Source organism: Oncorhynchus mykiss, chromosome 16, assembly GCF_057628025.1.
Source record: "Oncorhynchus mykiss isolate SJ-2025 chromosome 16, ASM5762802v1, whole genome shotgun sequence".
Lineage (NCBI taxonomy): Eukaryota > Metazoa > Chordata > Actinopteri > Salmoniformes > Salmonidae > Oncorhynchus > Oncorhynchus mykiss.
The window spans coordinates 5,385,091-5,409,826 of record NC_143037.1 but is presented as its reverse complement, the minus strand read 5'-3'; the positions used below and the strand labels follow the sequence as shown (position 1 = coordinate 5,409,826).

Genomic DNA, 24,736 nt, shown 5'->3' with positions numbered 1-24,736 from the left:
ATTTGGGGAGATCGCCATCTTTCCTGGGGAGAGGAGAGGAGGGAGAGGGGGAAACTGGGCTAAACCTGGGTCACCTGTCGTCCTCTAATCCTCTCAACACAACCCCCCTCGATCCCTCTGTCATCCCTTCAACAAAATGGATGGAGATAAAAGAAAGTAGAGAATCAATAAGACATTTTCAGGAAGCAAAGTTGAGTTCTTATATTATTATTATATTAACCTTGTATGATATCAACACAATCTAATTTTGAAACAATCTCAAGCTTGGTGGATAGATTTGTCAGAGAAAAAGGGGAGATAGAGAGAGAGAGAGGGAGAAATAGAGACAAGGGGGGAGAGATTAAGAAGGAGGGGTCTGGCTGTTTGGAGGGTGGTCGTCTCATGGCAGCTGTGTGATTAGCGTGTCATTGGATTAGTGGCAGTGTGTGTGTGTGTGTGTGTGTGTGTGTGTGTGTGTGTGTGTGTGTGTGTGTGTGTGTGTGTGTGTGTGTGTGTGTGTGTGTGTGTGTGTGTGTGTGTCACTATCAGGAGGCTAAATAGCTGTCTCAACACCTCAAGAAATTAGACTGAACTGACTATCCTTCCCTTCTCCCTCCCCATCTCTCTCCTCTTCTCTCTCTCTCAAGACCCCATCGCTCTCCATCTGCCCCTCTTTTCACATTTTATTGGCCACATACACATATTGAGCAGATGTTATCGTCCTCTCGCTCGTTTCTGAGAGAGAGAGAGAGAGAGAGAGAGAGAGAGAGAGACAGAGAGAGAGAGAGAAACAGAGAGAGAAACAGAGAGAGAAACAGAGAGAGAGAGAGAGAGAGACAGAGAGAGACAGAGAGAGAGAGAAAGAGAAAGAGAGAGAAAGAGAAAGAGAGAGAGAAAGAGAGAGAGAGAGACAGAGAGAGAGAGAAAGAGAAAGAGAGAGAAAGAGAAAGAGAGAGAGAGAGAGAGAGAGAGGGGAGAGAAAGAGAGAGAGAGAGAGAAACAGAGAGAGAGACAGAGACAGAGAGAGAGAGAGAGAGAAGCTTATATCGCCCTCTAGTGGTGGTAACTGTACAACTGGCAACCTTTTTCCTTTTATTTTGTGTTATTGAGTTTCTTGATGTGTAACTCTGTGTTGTTGTTTTTGTCGAACTGCTTTGCTTTATCTTGGCCAGGTGGCAGTTGTAAATCAGAACATTTAACCGGCCTACCTGGTTAAATAAAGGTGAAATAAATAAACCTGCCGTCAGTAAATATGTCCTTTAAATGTGTCTTTACACATTATATTTCATTGATTTGGAGACCTGTAATATTTATCAGAAAACGCTATAGTAATTATACAGTAGATGTTTCAGAGACATACAATTCTCCAAATCAATCAAATGTAACGCAGAAAATGAATTTATAATTAAAATAGTATAATATATATGCTAATATACACTGAGTGGACAAAAAACATTAAGAACACCTGCTCTTTCCGTGACACAGACTGACCATGTCACGCCCTGATCTGTTTCACCTGTCCTCGTTATTATCTCCACCCCCTCAGGTGTCACTGATTTTCCCCAGTGTATTTATCAGGGCGGCCTAGTGGTTAGACTAGGACTAGTAACCGGAAGGTTGCAAGTTCAAATCTCCGAGCTGACAAGGTAAAAATCTGTCGTTCTGCCCCTGAACAGGCAGTTAACCCACTGTTCCTAGGCAGTCATTGAAATTAAGAATTTGTTCTTAGCTTGCCTAGTTAAATAAAGGTAAAATTATAATAATCCCTGTGTTTGTTTCCTGTCTCTCTGTGCCAGTGTATTTATCCCTGTGTTTCCTGTCTCTCTGTGCCAGTGTATGTATCCCTGTGTTTCCTGTCTCTCTGAGCCAGTGTATTTATCCCTGTGTTTCCTGTCTCTCTGTACCAGTGTATTTATCCCTGTTCCCTGTCTCTCTGTACCAGTGTATTTATCCCTGTGTTTCCTGTCTCTCTGTGCCAGTGTATTTATCCCTGTGTTTCCTGTCTCTCTGTACCAGTGTATTTATCCCTGTGTTTCCTGTCTCTCTGTGCCAGTGTATTTATCCCTGTGTTTCCTGTCTCTCTGTGCCAGTGTATTTATCCCTGTGTTTCCTGTCTCTCTGTACCAGTGTATTTATCCCTGTGTTTCCTGTCTCTCTGTGCCAGTGTATTTATCCCTGTGTTTCCTGTCTCTCTGTCCCAGTGTATTTATCCCTGTGTTTCCTGTCACTCTGTACCAGTGTATTTATCCCTGTGTTTCCTGTCTCTCTGTGCCAGTGTATTTATCCCTGTGTTTCCTGTCTCTCTGTGCCAGTGTATTTATCCCTGTGTTTCCTGTCTCTCTGTGCCAGTGTATTTATCCCTGTGTTTCCTGTCTCTCTGTACCAGTGTATTTATCCCTGTGTTTCCTGTCTCTCTGTACCAGTGTATTTATCCCTGTGTTTCCTGTCTCTCTGTACCAGTGTATTTATCCCTGTGTTACCTGTCTCTCTGTACCAGTGTATTTATCCCTGTGTTACCTGTCTCTCTGTGCCAGTGTATTTATCCCTGTGTTTCCTGTCTCTCTGTACCAGTGTATTTATCCCTGTGTTTCCTGTCTCTCTGTGCCAGTGAATTTCTCCCTGTGTTTCCTGTCTCTCTGTGCCATTTCATCTTGTACGTTTTTCCATGTCAACCAGCGTGTTTTCCTGTTCTCCTGCTTTTTGCTATTCTCCTTTTTCTAGTCCTCCCAGTTTTGACCCTTGCCTGTTTCTTTACTCTGTACTGACCATTCTAACTGCCTTGACCACGAACCCATCTGCCACTCTGTACCTCCTGGACTCTGATCTGGTTTTGGCCTTTTGCCTGTCCACGACCATTGTCTTGCCTACTCCTTATTGGATTAATGAACATTGTTAGACTCCGACCATCTGCCTCCTGTGTCTGCATCTGGGTCTCGCCTTGTGTCATGATAGACCAGGTGAAAGCTACGATCCCTTATTGATGTCACCTGTTAAAACTACTTCAATCAGTGTAGATGAAGGAGAAGGAGTTTTAAGCCTTGAGACAATTGAAACATGGATTGTGTATGTGTGCCATTCAAATTTAAGTGCCTTTGAATGGGGTATGGTAGTCGTTTGTTTATCCTTTATTTAACTAGGAAAGTAAGCTAACGATGCTGGCTCAATTGTGCGCCACCCTATGGGACTCCCAATCACGGCCGGATGTGACACAGCCTGGATTCGAACCTGTAGTGACACCTCTTGCACTGAGATACAGTGCCTTAGACCACTGCGCCACTCGGGCACACCAATTTGAGTCAAGAAATGCAACTCTGTTTTGTACCCTCAGTGTATATAATTATAGATTAATAATGACAATAGCATTTTCTGAGACGTATTACAATTCTCCAAATCAATCAAACGTAATGCCCAAATATTTTTTTTTGCATGCACTCGTGTGTTTACATGTGAGCACTGTGGTCACGTGTGACTTTTGAATGTGTCCTAGCAGCCTCTCAAGTCCAGACAGACATTGGGGATGTAGAGGCTACAGGACAGGGTTTGAATGAATTTAATCTGTGCATTTTCCTCTCATCCTCATCCAGACTGAGAGAGAAGGAGAACAGCAACCTTGATGAGTCTATATTAAGTAGTACTTCAACTAGTCTCGCGTAGTCATATCTCCAAAATCATGTTGTCACACCTCCATTTGGAGGTCTGAAGAATTTTGTATTATGCCCCGTACCCATGGTGATGTAGTTCATTATGCCCCGTACCCATGGCGATGTAGTCCATTATGCCCCGTACCCATGGTGATGTAGTTCAGTACACTGTGCTTCATCTCCACACTACTGGACAGATAGCATGGGGAGGGTTTCACAATGCAAGACAAGATGGAGGACAGCGTAGTCTCTCGTCAGAGATCGCATTTATTTTGGGACTACAAAAAAAATATGACCTTTTCATTCAAGACAGGATAAACATATTGTTTCAGGTGATAATAAAACATGTTTAGTTTAGTTACTTTTTCCTCAACTAGTTTCTCTAACTTTCTAGCAAGTCAAGCTAGCTTACAGAGCTGCTAGCTAGCGATAAAACATGAATTCTAGTTTACAGAACTGCTAGCTAGCTAGCGATAAATCATTAATTCTAGCTTACAGAGCTGTTAGCTAGCTAGCGATAAACCATTAATTCTAGCTTACAGAGCTGCTAGCTAGCTAGCTAAAAACAATTAATTCTAGCTTACAGAGCTGCTAGCTAGCTAGCTATAAACCATGAATTCTAGCTTACAGAGCTGCTAGCTAGCTAGCTAAAAACTAGGCTTGGTGGAAGATACTATAGCTAGCCACCTCCACCTAATAATAATAATAAATAAACAACTTTATTATCCCACCATATCAACAGCCAATGTGTATTATTTAACATTACTACTATATTAAAATTGTAGTCACTTATGGTGTAATTGTTTAGAAGTGTCTAGCTATCCCATAAAGCCATCGCCCGAAAACCACATATTTTCATCTTGTTCTTGTTGACGGACTTTGGCTGCAGTAAAACAAGGCAAAGTTTAGAAAAATTCAAGGTACACGATGGAGCCTATAACCACAAGGGGGGCGCTGTTATACCACTGTTGCGTGGATGGTCTCTATTGAAACGAATGATATCCGACGCAACGCAACGGACCGCTCAGATGTAAATTAGAATCGTCGTCTGGATTTCGACAGCTACATTTTGATTGGATGATATATTTTAAGAACCCTCCCCCTCACATGCCCTTAAAAAGGAGTGCTGCGTGTAATGTTTACTGTTTTCAGAGTCGATGAAGGCATTATACAACTGCTCTGCTTGAACTCTACGGGGGAAAAAGGGAAGTTGTGGCCATGTCCACCTACAGTCCAAGGTAAACGTTTACTGTATCAAGTTGTGGCCATGTCCACCTACAGTCTAAGGTAAACGTTTACTGTATCAAGTTGTTGCCATGTCCACCTACAGTCTAAGGTTAACGTTTACTGTATCAAGTTGTGGCCATGTCCACCTACAGTCTAAGGTTAACGTTTAATGTATCAAGTTGTGGCCATGTCCACCTACAGTCTAAGGTTAACGTTTACTGTATCAAGTTGTGGCCATGTCCACCTACAGTCTAAGGTAAACGTTTATTGTATCAAGTTGTGGCCATGTCCACCTACAGTCTAAGGTAAACGTTTATTGTATCAAGTTGTGGCCATGTCCACCTACAGTCTAAGGTAAACGTTTATTGTATCAAGTTGTGGCCATGTCCACCTACAGTCTAAGGTAAACGTTTATTGTATCAAGTTGTGGCCATGTCCACCTACAGTCTAAGGTAAACGTTTATTGTATCAAGTTGTGGCCATGTCCACCTACAGTCTAAGGTAAACGTTTATTGTATCAAGTTGTGGCCATGTCCACCTACAGTCTAAGGTAAACGTTTATTGTATCAAGTTGTGGCCATGTCCACCTACAGTCTAAGGTAAACGTTTACTGTATCAAGTTGTGGCCATGTCCACCTACAGTCTAAGGTAAACGTTTACTGTATCAAGTTGTGGCCATGTCCACCTACAGTCTAAGGTAAACGTTTATTGTATCAAGTTGTGGCCATGTCCACCTACAGTCTAAGGTAAACGTTTATTGTATCAAGTTGTGGCCATGTCCACCTACAGTCTAAGGTAAACGTTTATTGTATCAAGTTGTGGCCATGTCCACCTACAGTCTAAGGTTAACGTTTACTGTATCAAGTTGTGGCCATGTCCACCTACAGTCTAAGGTAAACGTTTATTGTATCAAGTTGTGGCCATGTCCACCTACAGTCTAAGGTAAACGTTTATTGTATCAAGTTGTGGCCATGTCCACCTACAGTCCAAGGTAAACGTTTATTGTATCAAGTTGTGGCCATGTCCACCTACAGTCTAAGGTAAACGTTTATTGTATCAAGTTGTGGCCATGTCCACCTACAGTCTAAGGTAAACGTTTATTGTATCAAGTTGTGGCCATGTCCACCTACAGTCTAAGGTAAACGTTTATTGTATCAAGTTGTGGCCATGTCCACCTACAGTCTAAGGTTAACGTTTACTGTATCAAGTTGTGGCCATGTCCACCTACAGTCTAAGGTAAACGTTTATTGTATCAAGTTGTGGCCATGTCCACCTACAGTCTAAGGTAACGTTTATTGTATCAAGTTGTGGCCATGTCCACCTACAGTCTAAGGTAAACGTTTATTGTATCAAGTTGTGGCCATGTCCACCTACAGTCTAAGGTAAACGTTTATTGTATCAAGTTGTGGCCATGTCCACCTACAGTCTAAGGTAAACGTTTATTGTATCAAGTGTGGCCGACAATCTGCAATTGATTGAAATTCAAAGTCAACACAAACACGTCATACATCAACATATTTTGATGGGGTTTGAATCATTTAATGAGTGATTTCTCAGGCATCCTCACTCACTGTAAGGCACTAGTGGGCACGTTTGGAGCTCCGCCCCAAACAAGGCATTTGATTGGTTTGATGTGTTGTGAGATGTCACTAGTTTCCACCCCTTTGTAGCTACGTTCTGACGTGGACTTCACCTGATTGGTTTGATGTGTTGTGAGATGTCACTAGTTTCCACCCCTTTGTAGCTACAAACTTCACCAGGCTTTCTGAATAGGGAAGCCTGGCTCCTGGGCCGTTAATTAATGTATTTCTGAGCTGAGTTTTATACTACAAAGCAGGATCAAAAGATAAGCTTGAAACAACCAAAAAAAGACCGTTCTAAATTTAGTTTCCTTAATGAACCAGAGAATCAATAGTTATTTCTGGTTGTTCATCAACTAACTCATTGATCCTGCTGTGTAGTATTCCCGTCTGGGCACAACAATGACAACACGGTGAGACAAAGCCCCTTAGAAGGACCCTTAGACCAGAACACTCCCAATAATGATACTAATCTCTAATCTGAGACACGGTGTGAAACCAGACGGCCTAAAGCTTCTTCCAGACACAACAGGCTATGGTTAATAAGGGCAATGTTACTGAATGGAGCTATGAAAGGTCCCTGGTTCAAATCCCTGGGTCGACCAGGTGGGAAAAAAATCTGTCGGCGTGCCCTTGAGCAAGGCACTTTGCTCCAGTTAACCACTCTGGATAAGAGCGCCTGTTCATTGACATAAGTGTGATCGTGTATGTTTTGATTATCCAAGTAATATCTTATGTTGCTATGGTTATCGTCTGGCTCTCCAGGTTCAGGAAGCAAGTCTCCTCTGAGAATAAACCGTAGCGAAGACTGGTGGCAAATAGCCAAGGTATCCAATCCTAGATGCCATTGCCTGCCGTTGTGTCCTTGAGAAAGGCACTTAAACCCCCCCCCACAGCAACAGCTCCCTGGTTGCCCAAAGTGACAGCCCCACCCTCTGCACCTCTCCCAAAACGTTTATGTATATGTGTCTTTCTGAGGGGCTTGGGCTAAAAGCAGAAGTCAAATTTCGATTGGATCTTGGGTACAATTGACCGATAAAGTGATCTTATTCTTACACCAGTTCCCTACCCGTCTTTCCCTTGCAGCGAGATGATGTCATCGTACAACAACCATGCTCGCCATGGATACGGGTCTGCTGCCTCTGTGGACAACACACACAGGCTGGATAAGAACGCCTCGAGCCAGTGATAACATATACAGTAGAAATAGAATCTGTTAAACTGGATGTCTATGGATCTATGTTGCATCTCTATGTGACGTTGGGAATAAATGATCCCTGTGCCTGCAATGGTCCTGAATGTCCAAAATACTACATGAAGAAGCCTGCTACCTCCTACATGAAGAAGCCTGTTACCTCCTACATGAAGAAGCCTGCTACCTCCTACATGAAGAAGCCTGTTACCTCCTACATGAAGAAGCCTGTTACCTCCTACATGAAGAGGCCTGCTACCTCCTACATGAAGAAGCCTGTTACCTCCTACATGAAGAAGCCTGTTACCTCCTACATGAAGAAGCCTGTTACCTCCTACATGAAGAAGCCTGTTACCTCCTACATGAAAAGGCCTGCTACCTCCTACATGAAGAAGCCTGTTATCTCCTACACGAAGACGTCTGTTACCTCCTACATGAAGAGGCCTGCTACCTCCTACATGAAGAAGCCTGTTACCTCCTACATGAAGAAGCCTGCTACCTCCTACATGAAGAAGCCTGTTACCTCCTACATGAAGAAGCCTGTTACCTCCTACATGAAGAAGCCTGCTACCTCCTACATGAAGAAGCCTGTTACCTCCTACATGAAGAAGCCTGTTACCTCCTACATGAAGAAGCCTGCTACCTCCTACATGAAGAAGCCTGTTACCTCCTACATGAAGAGGCCTGCTACCTCCTACATGAAGAAGCCTGTTATCTCCTACACGAAGACGTCTGTTACCTCCTACATGAAGAAGCCTGTTACCTCCTACATGAAGAAGCCTGTTATCTCCTACACGAAGACGCCTGTTACCTCCTACATGAAGAAGCCTGCTACCACCTACATGAAGAAGCCTGTTACCTCCTACATGAAGAAGCCTGTTACCTCCTACATGAAGAGGCCTGCTACCTCCTACATGAAGAAGCCTGTTATCTCCTACACGAAGACGTCTGTTACCTCCTACATGAAGAAGCCTGTTACCTCCTACATGAAGAAGCCTGTTATCTCCTACACGAAGACGCCTGTTACCTCCTACATGAAGAAGCCTGCTACCACCTACATGAAGAAGCCTGTTATCTCCTACACGAAGACGTCTGTTACCTCCTACATGAAGAAGCCTGTTACCTCCTACACAAAGAAGCCTGCTACCAGGCTACAGAAGAAAACAACAGATCTGGGACCAGGCTATAGAAGGAGACAACAGATCTGGGACCAGGCTATAGAAGGAGACAACAGATCTGGGACCAGGCTATAGATGGAGACAACAGATCTGGGACCAGGCTAGTGCCCGTCTGTATGTTAGAATGAATGGGACCACATATAGCTAGCTACAAGCCAAGTGCACCGTACTTATATAAATGATGCATCAGAAACAGTTGCATAACTGAAAACACGAGCATCCTGAACCCCAAAGCCATGTTACTAATGGTTGAGAGAGCAGAGCACACTTCTCTGACGTCCCGAGCAAGGCAACTGTGTCCTGGCTGGAAGAGACTACTGTGGCTTATAAGCCAGGGATCCCCAACGAGCGGCCCGCGTTCTGAATTTGGCCCGAGTTGGTTTTATTTGGCCCCCCCCTCCCTCTCCTAAGTTAGTACATCTGTCCCCATGTATTCCACACACATAATAGAGAGACACGTGATTGGATACGGAACGTAAACAAGGTTTGAAACGATTATGTATTAGTCAGATATAATATCTGTTTTGGGGCCATTTGGTCAATTTGCAGTCTACAAACCATCTGCTCAAGGAAAACATCGGCCTGTGACTGAATCTAGTAGATGTTGTAGGCGTTCACTTTGCCTAAACCATCAACTAGCAATAGATTCTTGCCTCAGTGGCTACTGTATTACACCTGGATAATCAAGCAGTTGAGAAAATGTCATATTATCATCTGGCCTCACACACAGAGGTACTGATAACAGTCTCACCTCACAGTCCTCTCCCACAGACCTCTCTACAGTTGTCTCCAAAGAGCTGTCACACAGAGCTCTCACAAAGAGCTCTCAACTCTGCTTAGGCTAGCTCCCCTGTCACTAAGCCTGGTCCATGTTCTCCTGTGATCCTGAGATATAAATAACTCTCTCTTCCTTTCCTCTCTCAGACATAGCGACGTGTTCTATTTCAACACAGTCCCCAGCTCTCCCCCCCTTTCTCTCTCTCTCTCTCTCTCTCTCTCCCTCTCTCCCTCTCTCCCTCCCCAGCTCTCTCTCTCTCTCCCTCTCTCTCTCCCTCACCAGCTCTCTCTCTCTCTCTCTCGCTCTCCCTCCCCAGCTCTCTCTCTCTCTCTCTCTCTCGCTCTCTCTTCCCCTCCCTCTCTCTCTCTCTCTCTCCCCCTCGCTCTCTCTCTCTCTCTCCCCCTCCCTCTCTCTCTCTCTCTCTCGCTCCCCCTCTCTCTCTCTCTCTCTCTCTCTCTCTCTCTCTCCCTCCCTGCCCTCCCTCCCTCCCCCCCTCCCTCCCTCCCTCCCTCTCCTAACAAAACCTGTCCATCTCATCCTTTAGAAAGCATCCCATGCCTCTATCCAGTCATCCAGCCGAGTATCGTCGGTTAAACACCACAGTGTTGGGATGTGTGTTGAAACATCTCTACAGCAGAACTTCTTCTTAACATAATATTACATTAATATTAAATACAAAATGTCATCAGCGAAAACAAAATTCACTGTTAAATGTTTTGTTCGCAGAATATGAACACACTGAGAAACGTGAACACACTGAGAACCGTGAACACGCTGAGAAACGTGAACACACTGAGAACCGTGAACACACTGAGAAACGTGAACACACTGAGAAACGTGAACACACTGAGAAACGTGAACACACTGAGAAACGTGAACACGTGGAGAAACGTGAACACACTGAGAAACGTGAACACACTGAGAAACGTGAACACACTGAGAAACGTGAACACACTGAGAAACGTGAACACACTGAGAAACGTGAACACACAGAGAAACGTGAACACACAGAGAAACGTGAACACACTGAGAAACGTGAACACACTGAGAAACGTGAACACACTGAGAAACGTGAACACACTGAGAAACGTGAACACACTGAGAAACGTGAACACACTGAGAAACGTGAACACGTGGAGAAACATGAACACACTGAGAAACGTGAACACACAGAGAAACGTGAACACACAGAGAAACGTGAACACACTGAGAAACGTGAACACACTGAGAAACGTGAACACACTGAGAAACGTGAACACACTGAGAAACGTGAACACACTGAGAAACGTGAACACACTGAGAAACGTGAACACAAAGAGAAACGTGAACACACTGAGAAACGTGAACACACTGAGAAACGTGGAGAAACGTGAACGCACTGGGAAACGTGAACCCACTGAGAACCGTGAACCCACTGAGAAACGTGAACACACTGAGAAACGTGAACACACTGAGAAACTTGAACACAAAGAGAAACATGAACACATTGAGAAACGTGAACACACTGAGAAATGTGAACACACTGAGAAACATGAACACACTGAGAAACGTGAACCCACTGAGAAACGTGGAGAAACGTGAACACACTGAGAAACGTGAACCCACTGAGAAACGTGAACACACTGAGAAACATGAACACACTGAGAAACGTGAACCCACTGAGAAACGTGAACACACTGAGAAACATGAACACACTGAGAAACGTGAACCCACTGAGAAACGTGAACACACTGAGAAACGTGAACACACTGAGAAACGTGGAGAAATGTGAACGCACTGAGAAACGTGAACCCACTGAGAAACGTGAACCCACTGAGAAACGTGAACACACTGAGAAACGTGAACACACTGAGAAACGTGAACACACTGAGAAACGTGGAGAAACGTGAACGCACTGAGAAACGTGAACGCACTGAGAAACGTGAACCCACTGAGAAACGTGAACCCACTGAGAAACGTGAACACACTGAGAAACGTGAACACACTGAGAAACGTGAACACAAAGAGAAACGTGAACACATTGAGAAACGTGAACACACTGAGAAACGTGAACACGTTGAGAAACGTGAACACACTGAGAAATGTGAACACACTGAGAAACATGAACACACTGAGAAACGTGAACCCACTGAGAAACGTGGAGAAACGTGAACACACTGAGAAACGTGAACCCACTGAGAAACGTGAACACACTGAGAAACATGAACACACTGAGAAACGTGAACCCACTGAGAAACGTGAACACACTGAGAAACATGAACACACTGAGAAACGTGAACCCACTGAGAAACGTGAACACACTGAGAAACGTGAACACACTGAGAAACGTGGAGAAATGTGAACGCACTGAGAAACGTGAACCCACTGAGAAACGTGAACCCACTGAGAAACGTGAACACACTGAGAAACGTGAACACACTGAGAAACGTGAACACACTGAGAAACGTGGAGAAACGTGAACGCACTGAGAAACGTGAACGCACTGAGAAACGTGAACCCACTGAGAAACGTGAACACACTGAGAAACGTGAACCCACTGAGAAACGTGAACACACAGAGAAACGTGAACACACTGAGAAACGTGAACCCACTGAGAAACGTGAACACACTGAGAAACGTGAACACACTGAGAAACGTGGAGAAATGTGAACGCACTGAGAAACGTGAACCCACTGAGAAACGTGAACCCACTGAGAAACGTGAACACACTGAGAAACGTGAACACACTGAGAAACGTGGAGAAACGTGAACGCACTGAGAAACGTGAACCCACTGAGAAACGTGAACACACTGAGAAACGTGAACCCACTGAGAAACGTGAACACACAGAGAAACGTGAACACACTGAGAAACGTGAACACACAGAGAAACGTGAACACACTGAGAAATGTGAACACACTGAGAAACGTGGACACACTGAGAAACGTGAACACACTGAGAAACGTGTGTAATTGTGTTCACTGTTTCCATCAACCAGTAAGTACTAAATCACCCCATCAACGTCATACCATGTACAAAATAGGCAAAGATCTAGCCAATGGGAATATCTTATTTAGTTCTAAACTGACTTGACTAGTTCTAAACTGACTTGACTAGTTCTAAACTGACTTGACTAGTTCTAAACTCATTTGACTAGTTCTAAACTGACTTGACTAGTTCTAAACTGATTTGACTAGTTCTAAACTGATTTGACTAGTTCTAAACTGATTTGACTAGTTCTAAACTGACTTGACTAGTTCTAAACTGATTTGACTAGTTCTAAACTGACTTGACTAGTTCTAAACTGATTTGACTAGTTCTAAACTGATTTGACTAGTTCTAAACTGACTTGACTAGTTCTAAACTGACTTGACTAGTTCTAAACTGATTTGACTAGTTCTAAACTGACTTGACAAGTTCTAAACTGATTTGACTAGTTCTAAACTGATTTGACTAGTTCTAAACTGATTTGACTAGTTCTAAACTGATTTGACTAGTTCTAAACTGACTTGACTAGTTCTAAACTGACTTGACTAGTTCTAAACTGACTTGACTAGTTCTAAACTGATTTGACTAGTTCTAAACTAACTAAACTAAAAATTCACCAGTCAACTATAGATACGTGTAGGTTACATACACATTGTGTACACTTCCACATACCACGTCATTCTCACAGCCCGGGGCAGTCTAGTGTTGAAACGGTTCATTACACACTAACACATGCAGTCCATTCACACACACACACACACACACACACACAATTGTACAGGCACGCTGCCGTCCGTGGTCTCATCCTCATTTCCATACAAAGCAAAACAACAACAATCTCTCTCTCTCTCTTACCCCAGCTCTCCCTCTCCCTCTCCCTCTCTCTCTCTCTCTCTCTCTCCCTCCCTCCCTCTCTCGCTCCCTATCTCCCTCTCTACATCATGTGTTTAGATAACGTAAGGATATGGGGCACAAAGCCCTTCTCTGTTTCTCAATACCCAGCATGCACGGAGGAGGTCCACAACAAACACAACAGCAGTAACAATATCATCATATTCCAGACATAGTTCCTGTCTCTCCAGACCAGGTGGATCGGACCAGGCAACAGAACTCACGTGCATGGATATCCACACAACCAGAACAAACAAGACAGAGAATCAGGGTACACAGCCCAGTCCAATCGGAACCCAGAACCCCAAACTCGGAACACAGAACCACCAACTCGGAACACAGAATTCAGAACCCCAAACTCGGAACACAGAACTCAGAACCCCAAACTCGGATTCAGAACCCCAAACTCGGAAGACAGTACTCAGGTATCAGAACTCACATGGTCTCTGTGTGCTCCTTGGTTAGACTGGGGGCCTGTCCATCTTCCAGGGACTGCTCAGCTCCCATTCTCCTCCACTGCTAGGTCTGCCCCCCCTGTCCTGCTCCTGATGCTCCCCCAACACCCTCCACATCCAGCTGTTCCCCCTCCTCCTCCTTCTGGGCTGGAGGGAGAGTGTGTCGGGGACTGTGAGCGTGTAGCAGCCGATGAGATCCGTGGTGTGTTTTACCTTGCTGCACTGCGGTGGAGGAGAGGAGCAGACGCTCGCATCCGGAGGACAGATTTAGGACTGTCCAGTTCCTTCTTTCATTCAATCCACAGCATCCTTGTTTTATCTGTCTCTCTCTCTCGTTGCTTCTCACTCTCTCTCTCTCTCTCTCTCTCTCTCTCTCTCTCTCTCTGTCTCTCTCTCTCTCTCTCTCTCTCTCTCTCTCTCTCTCTCTCTCTCTCTCTCTCTCTCTCTCTCTCGTTGCTCCTCACTCTCTCTGTTGTTATGGTTCCTTTTCTCACAGCTTCTCCTCTAGTCTCGCTGTCATTCTCCGTCTGCGTATCTGTCTACATCACAGACTGTCTCTGTCTGGCCATACGATAACAACACCGTAGCGTAGAGTGATGCAGTAAATAGCGTGAGATAAAAATCCCCCAAAAACACAAACAAAAAATGGATGACAGGAATAAAATTATATTCTCTCTGTCTGTCTCGCTGAGGCGCCTGTTTTGGTTGGTAGCTTGATGATGTCGCTGAGAATGCTGCGTAGCTGCTGCTCTGCCTCCTCCTCCTCCCCTCCCTCTCTTTCTCTCTCTCTCTCTCTCTCTCTCTCTCTCTCTCTCTCTCTGTCTCTCTGTCTCTCTGTCTCTCTGTCTCTATCTCTCTCTGTCTCTCTCTGTCTCTCTCTCTCTCTATCTCTCTCTCTCTGTCTCTCTGCCTCCTCCTCCCCTCCCTCCCCCTCTCTCTCTCTCTCTCTCTCTCCTCAGCTCCCCCTGTGAGACCAGATGCCTTTAAAAAGGCGAGCAGTTTTTTACCGTAGACTAACAGCAGAGACGAACAGCAGAGACTAACAGGAGACTAACAGCAGACTAACAGCAGAGACTAACAGCAGACTAACAGCAGAGACTAACAGCAGACTAACAGCAGAGACTAACAGCAGAGACTAACAGCAGACTAACAGCAGACTAACAGCAGAGACTAACAGCAGAGACTAACAGCAGAGACTAACAGCAGACTAACAGCAGAGACGAATAGCAGAGACTAACAGCAGAGACTAACATCAGTCTAACAGCAGAGACTAACAGCAGAGACTAACAGCAGAGACTAACAGCAGAGACTAACAGCAGACTAACAGCAGAGACTAACAGCAGAGACTAACAGCAGAGACTAACAGCAGAGACTAACAGCAGACTAACAGCAGATACTAATTGCAGACTAACAGCAGAGACTAACAGCAGGGACTAACAGCAGGGACTAACAGCAGAGACTAATTGCAGACTAATAGCAGAGACTAACTGCAGACTAACAGCAGAGACTAACAGCAGAGACTAACAGCAGAGACTAACAGCAGAGACTAACAGCAGAGACTAACAGCAGAGACTTACAGCAGACTAACAGCAGAGACTAATTGCAGACTAACAGCAGAGACTAACAGCAGAGACTAACGGCAGACTAACAGCAAAGTCTAACTGCAGACTAACAGCAGAGACTATTAGCAGAGACTAACTGCAGACTAACAGCAGAGACTAACAGCAGAGACTAACAGCAGAGACGAACAGCAGAGACGAACAGCAGAGACTAACAGCAGAGTGACCAGTGCTCTCTATCTCAATCTCTTTCTCTTTGCCGCTCTCTCTTTCTTTCTCCCCCTATCTGTCTTTGAATGTGTCATTGTGGGTGTGTGTTTGAGTGTGTGTGTGTGTGTGTGTGAATGTGTTATTGTGGGTGTGTCCCTCCTTTTCACACAATGGAAGCTTCCAGCTCAGCTTCCAGCTCAGTTGCAGCGTGGCTAACCAGAGGTAAAGAATAGAGCCTATGAAAGAGTGTGGGAACGTTTGGCTATTATACCCCTCCCCTTTCCCTCTCTCTCTTTCTGTTTTTGTCTCTCTCTCTACCTCCTCTCCCTCCCTCTCTCTCTACCTCTCCTCCCTCCCTCTCTCCCTCTCTCTGTTTCTGTCTCTCTCTCTACCTCCTCTCCCTCCCTCTCTCTCTACCTCTCCTCCCTCCCTCTCTCCCTCTCTGTTTCCCTCTCTCTCTCTACCTCTCCTCCCTCCCTCTCTGTTTCCCTCTCTGTTTCCCTCTCTGTTTCCCTCTCTCTCTCTCTACCTCCTCTCCCTCCTCTCTCTCTACCTCCTCTCCCTGACTCTCTCTACCTCCTCTCCCTCCCTCTCTCTCTCTACCTCTCCTCACTCCCTCTCTCCCTCCCCTTTCCCTCTCTCTCTTTCTGTTTCTGTCTCTCTCTCTACCTCCTCTCCCTCCCTCTCTCTACCTCCTCTCCTTCCCTCTCCTTCCCTCTCTCTACCTCTCCTCCCTCCCTCTCTCCCTCTCTGTTTCCCTCTCTCTCTCTCTCTCTACCTCTCCTCCCTCCCTCCCTGTTTCTATAATGCTCATGTGAAATCTGTCTATATCTATCACACAAATGATAATACAACTGCCACCCTCCAATAGCATTTCTATACATTTAAAACAAAAACAAGGGCAAACATCGAATTACATCATTTCCACCAGTTTTGCACGGTTTGCGTCGCCAGAGGTAATGCTCTCTGATTCCTTTCGTTTTGAACCCAAACAGCAACGTACATCCAAAGGAGACATCACTTTCTTCCCAGAAAAGACACACAGTGCATTATACTTTAGTAATGCCAGCCCCGTCTCAGTCGTCTCATCTCTGCATTATCGAAGAGCCACTCTGCTGGATCCCCAGGGACCAGAGATGCTTTGATGGAGATCTCATTAACTTCTACTCTGTCTCACCACTACCACTCTGGTCTCACCACTACCACTCTGTGTCACCACTACCACTCTGTCTCTGTCTCACCACTACCACTCTGTCTCTGTCTCATCACTACCACTCTGTCTCACCACTACCACTCTGGTCTCACCACTACCACTCTATCTCTGTCTCACCACTACCACTCTGTCTCTGTCTCACCACTACCACTCTGGTCTCACCACTACCACTCTGTCTCACCACTACCACTCTGGTCTCACCACTACCACTCTGTCTCACCACTACCACTCTGTCTCTGTCTCACCACTACCACTCTGTCTCTGTCTCATCACTACCACTCTGTCTCTGTCTCACCACTACCACTATGTCTCTGTCTCACCACTACCACTCTGTCTCACCACTACCACTCTGTCTCTGTCTCACCACTACCACTCTGTCTCTGTCTCACCACTACCACTCTGTCTCTGTCTCACCACTACCACTCTGTCTCTGTCTCACCACTACCACTCTGTCTCTGTCTCACCACTACCACTCTGGTCTCACCACTACCACTCTGTCTCACCACTACCACTCTGTCTCTGTCTCACCACTACCACTCTGTCTCTGTCTCATCACTACCACTCTGTCTCACCACTACCACTCTGGTCTCACCACTACCACTCTGTCTCTGTCTCACCACTACCACTATGTCTCTGTCTCACCACTACCACTCTGTCTCACCACTACCACTCTGTCTCTGTCTCACCACTACCACTCTGATTCTGTCTCACCACTACCACTCTGTCTCTGTCTCACCACTACCACTCTGTCTCACCACTACCACTCTGTCTCTGTCTCACCACTACCACTCTGTCTCTGTCTCACCACTACCACTCTGTCTCTGTCTCACCACTACCACTCTGCCTCACCACTACCACTCTGTCTCTGTCTCACCACTACCACTCTGTCTCTGTCTCACCACTACCACTCTGTCTCTGTCTCACCACTACCACTCTGTCTCTGTCTCACCACTACAACTCTGTCTCTGTCTCACCACTACCACTCTGTCTCACCAATACCACTCTGTCTCTGTCTCACCACTACCACTCTGATTCTGTCTCACCACTACCACTCTGTCTCTGTCTCACCACTACCACTCTGTCTCTGTCTCACCACTACCACTCTGTCTCACCACTACCACTCTGTCTCTGTCTCACCACTACCACTCTGCCTCACCACTACCACTCTGTCTCTGTCTCACCACTACCACTCTGTCTCTGTCTCACCACTACCACTCTGTCTCTGTCTCAACACTACCACTCTGTCTCTGTACCACCACTACCACTCTGTCTCTGTCTCACCACTACCACTCTGTCTCTCCACTACCACTCTGTCTCTGTCTCACCACTACCACTCTGTCTCACCACTACCACTCTGTCTCACCACTACCACTCTGTCTCTGTCTCACCACTACCACTCTGTCTCACCAATACCACTCTGTCTCTGTCTCACCACTACCACTCTGATTCTGTCTCACCACTACCACTCTGTCTCTGTCTCACCACTACCACTCTGTCTCACCACTACCACTCTGTCTCTGTCTCACCACTACCACTCTGTCTCTGTCTCACCACTACCACTCTGTCTCTGTCTCACCACTACCACTCTGCCTCACCACTACCACTCTGTCTCTGTCTCACCACTACCACTCTGTCTCTGTCTCACCACTACCACTCTGTCTCTGTCTCACCACTACCACTCTGTCTCTCCACTACCACTCTGTCTCTGTCAAACCACTACCACTCTGTCTCACCACTACCACTCTGTCTCACCACTACCACTCTGTCTCTGTCTCACCAAACCTCAGAGAAGATTCAGCCTTTCTATTTGTTATGAGTCTTTCTGTCATATTCATGTGTGTGTGTGTGTGTGTGTGTGTGTGTGTGTGTGTGTGTGAGAGAGAGAGAGAGAGAGGGGGAAAATGGGTCTCTAATGGCTGTGGATTAGTAAGTTCACCCCTCTCACATACACACACACACACACACAAACACAAACACTGCCCATTCATTGGATAGAAGCAGTGGAACACTGGGGAAGTAGACAGTCTGAAATATGATAAATACTGGTCCATTGTAGACTCCTGGGAAAGTAGTGTAGAATGACTGAGAAACCCTGAACTCGCAGTGTCTGGAGTTACATGAGAAATTTGACAAGTTTCAGGTCAGGTAATGCAGCTCTACCTGCATAAACAAGGATCCAGTCCCTCAAATCATCCCAGTCCAGAACAATATTAACACACACCTTACACATATTTATACAACGGTTGGGGGTCTAATCCTGAGGGGCGGCAGGGTAGCCTAGTGGTTAGAGCGTTGGACTAGTAACCGGAAGGTTGCAAGTTCAAACCCCCCCCCGAGCTGACAAGGTACAAATCTGTCGTTCTGCCCCTGAACAGGCAGTTAACCCACTCGTTCCTAGGCCGTCATTGAAAATAAGAATTTGTTCTTAACTGACTTGCCTGGTTAAATAAAGGTTAAAAAAAAAAAAAAATGCTGATTGGTTAAATCCCGCATTCCAACCGGTGTCTATTCCGCAAGTTACCACCGGGCTAAATGTATGATGTTTACTCTGTTCCATCTGACTGTGCAATCCACTGTCTCATCAGTGGTATAAAAAGTATTGAAATTGTCCTACTTGAGTAAATGTTAAAAATAACTTAATAGAAAACGACTCAAGTTATTGTGAAAGTCACCCAGTAAAATACTACTTGAATAAAAGTCTAAAAGTATCAAATTTAAAGGGAATTGCTAAAAATGTACTTAAATATCAAAAGTAAATTGATAAACCATTTCAAATTATATTAAGCAAAGCGTACGGCACAATTTGTATTATTTTTTTTTGGGGGGGGGGACGAATAGCCAGGGGCACACTCCAACACTCAGACATAATTTACAAACTAAGCATTTGTGTTTAGTGAGTCCTCCAGATCAGAGGCAGTAGGGACGACCAGGGATGTTCTCTGTTTAGTGAGTCCTCCAGATCAGAGACAGTAGGGATGACCAGGGATGTTCTCTGTTTAGTGAGTCCTCCAGATCAGAGGCAGTAGGGATGACCAGGGATGTTCTCTGTTCAGTGAGTCCTCCAGATCAGAGGCAGTATGGATGACCAGGGATGTTCTCTGTTTAGTGAGTCCACCAGATCAGAGGCAGTAGAGATGACCAGGGATGTTCTCTGTTTAGTGAGTCCTCCAGATCAGAGGCAGTAGAGATGACCAGGGATGTTCTCTGTTTAGTGAGTCCTCCAGATCAGAGGCAGTAGAGATGACCAGGGATGTTCTCTGTTTAGTGAGTCCTCCAGATCAGAGGCAGTAGAGATGACCAGGGATGTTCTCTGTTTAGTGAGTCCTCCAGATCAGAGGCAGTAGAGATGACCAGGGATGTTCTCTGTTTAGTGAGTCCTACAGATCAGAGGAAGTAGGGATGACCAGGGATGTTCTCTGTTTAGTGAGTCCTACAGATCAGAGGAAGTAGGGATGACCAAGGAGGTTCTCTGTTTAGTGAGTCCACCAGATCAGAGGCAAAAAGACTGAATGACTGAGTCTCTTCCATAGATACAGAACCTAAAGACTGAACGCCTGAGTCTCTTCCATAGATACAGAACAAAAAGACTGAATGACTGAGTCTCTTCCATAGATACAGAACCTAAAGACTGAACGACTGAGTCTCTTCCATAGATACAGAACCTAAAGACTGAACGACTGAGTCTCTTCCATAGATACAGAACAAAAAGTCGCTTCCATAGATACAGAACAAAAATACTGAATGACTGAGTCTCTTCCATAGATACAGAACCTAAAGACTGAACGACTGAGTCTCTTCCATAGATACAGAACCTAAAGACTGAACGACTGAGTCTCTTCCATAGATACAGAACCTAAAGACTGAACGACTGGGTCGCATCTCTGGCAACTGAACCGATAGAACGAACGACCAGCCAGCTTTGGTAGTATAATAGTATAAAGAACTTCATCAAAATAGCATTTATAATGAAAATATGTAAATCATTATTTAAATATGTTTGTAACCGGTTGTATAAAAGTGACAATGCCGGTGTTTGGAGGATATATTGGCACGGTTTGCCGGTCCGATACGAAACAAAACCCGTGCCGATATATCCTCCAAACACCGGCATTGTCACTTTTATACAACCGGTTACCAACATATTTAAATAATGATTTACATATTTTCCAAACACCGGTTTCCCAGGAAATATCACTTAAATATTCACACAGGCGTCCAATAGCAATGGTCCTGATGGAAATATCACTTAAATATTCACACAGGCGTCCAATAGCAATGGTCCTGATGGAAATATCACTTAAATATTCACATAGGCGTCCAATAGCAATGGTCCTGATGGAAATATCACTTAAATATTCACACAGGCGTCCAATAGCAATGGTCCTGATGGAAATATCACTTAAATATTCACACAGGCGTCCAATAGCAATGGTCCTGATGGGATTGTTGCCTGTCACTCAACGGTCCAAATCCCAATAGTCTAGTAGTAACTATTTCAATCTCATTCAACTGGAGAGGACCCACTTTTTACAGTAATGAAGCTAAACGGGCTACAGAAGGACAACAGCAGTAGACACAGGGCAGTCTATAGTAAAGCATCAAGACAGGTGTGTGGATGTTCCATTAGCAGTCTATAGTAAAGCATCAAGACAGGTGTGTGGATGTTAAATTATCTGTCTATAGTAAAGCATCAAGACAGGTGTGTGGATGTACCATTAGCTGTCTATAGTAAAGCATCAAGACAGATGTGTGGATGTACCATTAGCTGTCTATAGTAAAGCATCAAGACAGGTGTGTGGATCTTCCATTAGCTGTCTATAGTAAAGCATCAAGACAGGTGTGTTAAATTAGCAGTCTATAGTAAAGCATCAAGACAGGTGTGTGGATGTACCATTAGCTGTCTATAGTAAAGCATCAAGACAGATGTGTGGATGTACCATTAGCTGTCTATAGTAAAGCATCAAGACAGGTGTGTGGATCTTCCATTAGCAGTCTACAGTAAAGCATCAAGACAGGTGTGTGGATTTGCTGGTCAGTTGCCATTAGCTGTCTTCATTAAAGTCCATAGACTTTTAAACACCGAGATATAATAATGTAGGAATGGTTGACGAGAACCACCTATGTGTTCTGATTAAAATGCTTCACACTGCACCTCACACACCTACACACACACACACACACACACACACACACACACACACACACACACACACACACACACACACACACACACACACACACACACACACACACACACACACACACACACACCTACACACACACCTACACACACACACACACCTGCACACACACCTACACACACACCTACACACACACACACACCTACACACACACACACACACACCTACACACACACACAGTAGCAGCATCATTGCTCTTCTGCCAACCCCTCAGCAGCTGAGAAAGTAAAAAAGGAAAGTCAGGAAATAAATCTTTCAAGCGAGGCAGGGCACTACAAGTTATTTAATAGGCAGGTTTTTTTTGGTGTGAAAGATTCATAACCTTGGTGTGAATGTGGGTCACCAGATGTTCCTGAGTGGCGCAGCGGTCTAACGCACTGCATCTCAGTGGTAGAGGGGTCACTACAGACCCTGGTTCAGCGGTCTAACGCACTGCAGCTCAGCGCTAGAGGTGTCACTACAGACCCTGGTTCAGCGGTCTAACGCACTGCAGCTCAGCGCTAGAGGTGTCACTACAGACCCTGGTTCAGCGGTCTAACGCACTGCAGCTCAGCGCTAGAGGTGTCACTACAGACCCTGGTTCAGCGGTCTAACGCACTGCAGCTCAGCGCTAGAGGTGTCACTACAGACCCTGGTTCAGCGGTCTAACGCACTGCAGCTCAGCGCTAGAGGTGTCACTACAGACCCTGGTTCAGCGGTCTAACGCACTGCAGCTCAGCGCTAGAGGTGTCACTACAGACCCTGGTTCAGCGGTCTAACGCACTGCAGCTCAGCGCTAGAGGTGTCACTACAGACCCTGGTTCAGCGGTCTAACGCACTGCAGCTCAGCGCTAGAGGTGTCACTACAGACCCTGGTTCAGCGGTCTAACGCACTGCAGCTCAGCGCTAGAGGTGTCACTACAGACCCTGGTTCAGCGGTCTAAGGCACTGCATCTCAGTGCTAGAGGGGTCACTACAGACCCTGGTTCAGCGGTCTGAGGCACTGCATCTCAGTGCTAGAGGGGTCACTACAGACCCTGGTTCAGCGGTCTAAGGCACTGCATCTCAGCGCTAGAGGGGTCACTACAGACCCTGGTTCAGCGGTCTAACGCACTGCAGCTCAGTGCTAGAGGTGTCACTACAGACCCTGGTTCAGCGGTCTAAGGCACTGCATCTCAGTGGTAGAGGTGTCACTACAGACCCTGGTTCAGCGGTCTAAGGCACTGCATCTCAGCGCTAGAGGTGTCACTACAGACCCTGGTTCAGCGGTCTAAGGCACTGCATCTCAGTGCTAGAGGGGTCACTACAGACCCTGGTTCAGCGGTCTGAGGCACTGCATCTCAGTGCTAGAGGGGTCACTACAGACCCTGGTTCAGCGGTCTAAGGCACTGCATCTCAGCGCTAGAGGGGTCACTACAGACCCTGGTTCAGCGGTCTAACGCACTGCAGCTCAGTGCTAGAGGTGTCACTACAGACCCTGGTTCAGCGGTCTAAGGCACTGCATCTCAGTGGTAGAGGTGTCACTACAGACCCTGGTTCAGCGGTCTAAGGCACTGCATCTCAGCGCTAGAGGTGTCACTACAGACCCTGGTTCAGCGGTCTAACGCACTGCCGCTCAGCGCTAGAGGTGTCACTACAGACCCTGGTTCAGAGGTCTGAGGCACTGCATCTCAGTGGTAGAGGTGTCACTACAGACCCTGGTTCAGAGGTCTGAGGCACTGCATCTCAGTGCTAGAGGTGTCACTACAGACCCTGGTTCAGAGGTCTGAGGCACTGCATCTCAGTGGTAGAGGTGTCACTACAGACCCTGGTTCAGCAGTCTAACGCACTGCAGCTCAGTGCTAGAGGGGTCACTACAGACCCTGGTTCAGCAGTCTAACGCACTGCCGCTCAGCGCTAGAGGGGTCACTACAGACCCTGGTTCAGCGGTCTAACGCACTGCAGCTCAGTGCTAGAGGTGTCACTACAGACCCTGGTTCAGAGGTCTGAGACACTGCATCTCAGTGGTAGAGGTGTCACTACAGACCCTGGTTCAGCGGTCTGAGGCACTGCATCTCAGTGCTAGAGGTGTCACTACAGACCCTGGTTCAGCGGTCTAACGCACTGCAGCTCAGCGCTAGAGGTGTCACTACAGACCCTGGTTCAGCGGTCTAACGCACTGCAGCTCAGCGCTAGAGGGGTCACTACAGACCCTGGTTCAGCGGTCTAACGCACTGCCGCTCAGTGGTAGAGGGGTCACTACAGACCCTGGTTCAGCGGTCTAAGGCACTGCATCTCAGTGCTAGAGGGGTCACTACAGACCCTGGTTCAGCGGTCTAAGGCACTGCATCTCAGTGGTAGAGGTGTCACTACAGACCCTGGTTCAGCGGTCTAACGCACTGCAGCTCAGTGGTAGAGGTGTCACTACAGACCCTGGTTCAGTGGTCTAACGCACTGCCGCTCAGCGCTAGAGGGGTCACTACAGACCCTGGTTCAGCGGTCTAAGGCACTGCATCTCAGCGCTAGAGGGGTCACTACAGACCCTGGTTCAGCGGTCTAACGCACTGCAGCTCAGTGGTAGAGGTGTCACTACAGACCCTGGTTCAGCGGTCTAAGGCACTGCATCTCAGTGCTAGAGGTGTCACTACAAACCCTGGTTCAGCGGTCTAACGCACTGCATCTCAGTGGTAGAGGGGTCACTACAGAC

General features: G+C 46.1%; 1 protein-coding gene across 17 annotated transcripts in view; it reads right to left on the bottom strand.

Moving 5' to 3' along the window:
• The window catches only part of LOC110491279 (transforming acidic coiled-coil-containing protein 2), a 212,832-nt gene that overhangs the window by 55,361 nt on the left and 132,735 nt on the right, over positions 1 to 24,736 (bottom strand). For 3 of the 17 annotated variants that reach the window (XM_090201795.1, XM_090201801.1, XM_090201802.1), the window contains exon 1: positions 13,873 to 14,657. The exons of 12 other annotated variants lie outside the window; for them this stretch is intronic. In XM_090201795.1, coding sequence (XP_090057921.1) covers positions 13,873 to 13,940 — 68 coding nt within the window. In that variant the 5' untranslated portion in view covers positions 13,941 to 14,657. Of the gene's footprint in view, positions 1 to 13,872; positions 14,723 to 24,736 lie in introns of those variants that run through there. 2 more of the 17 variants (XM_090201796.1, XM_090201797.1) reach the window with 2 other exon arrangements.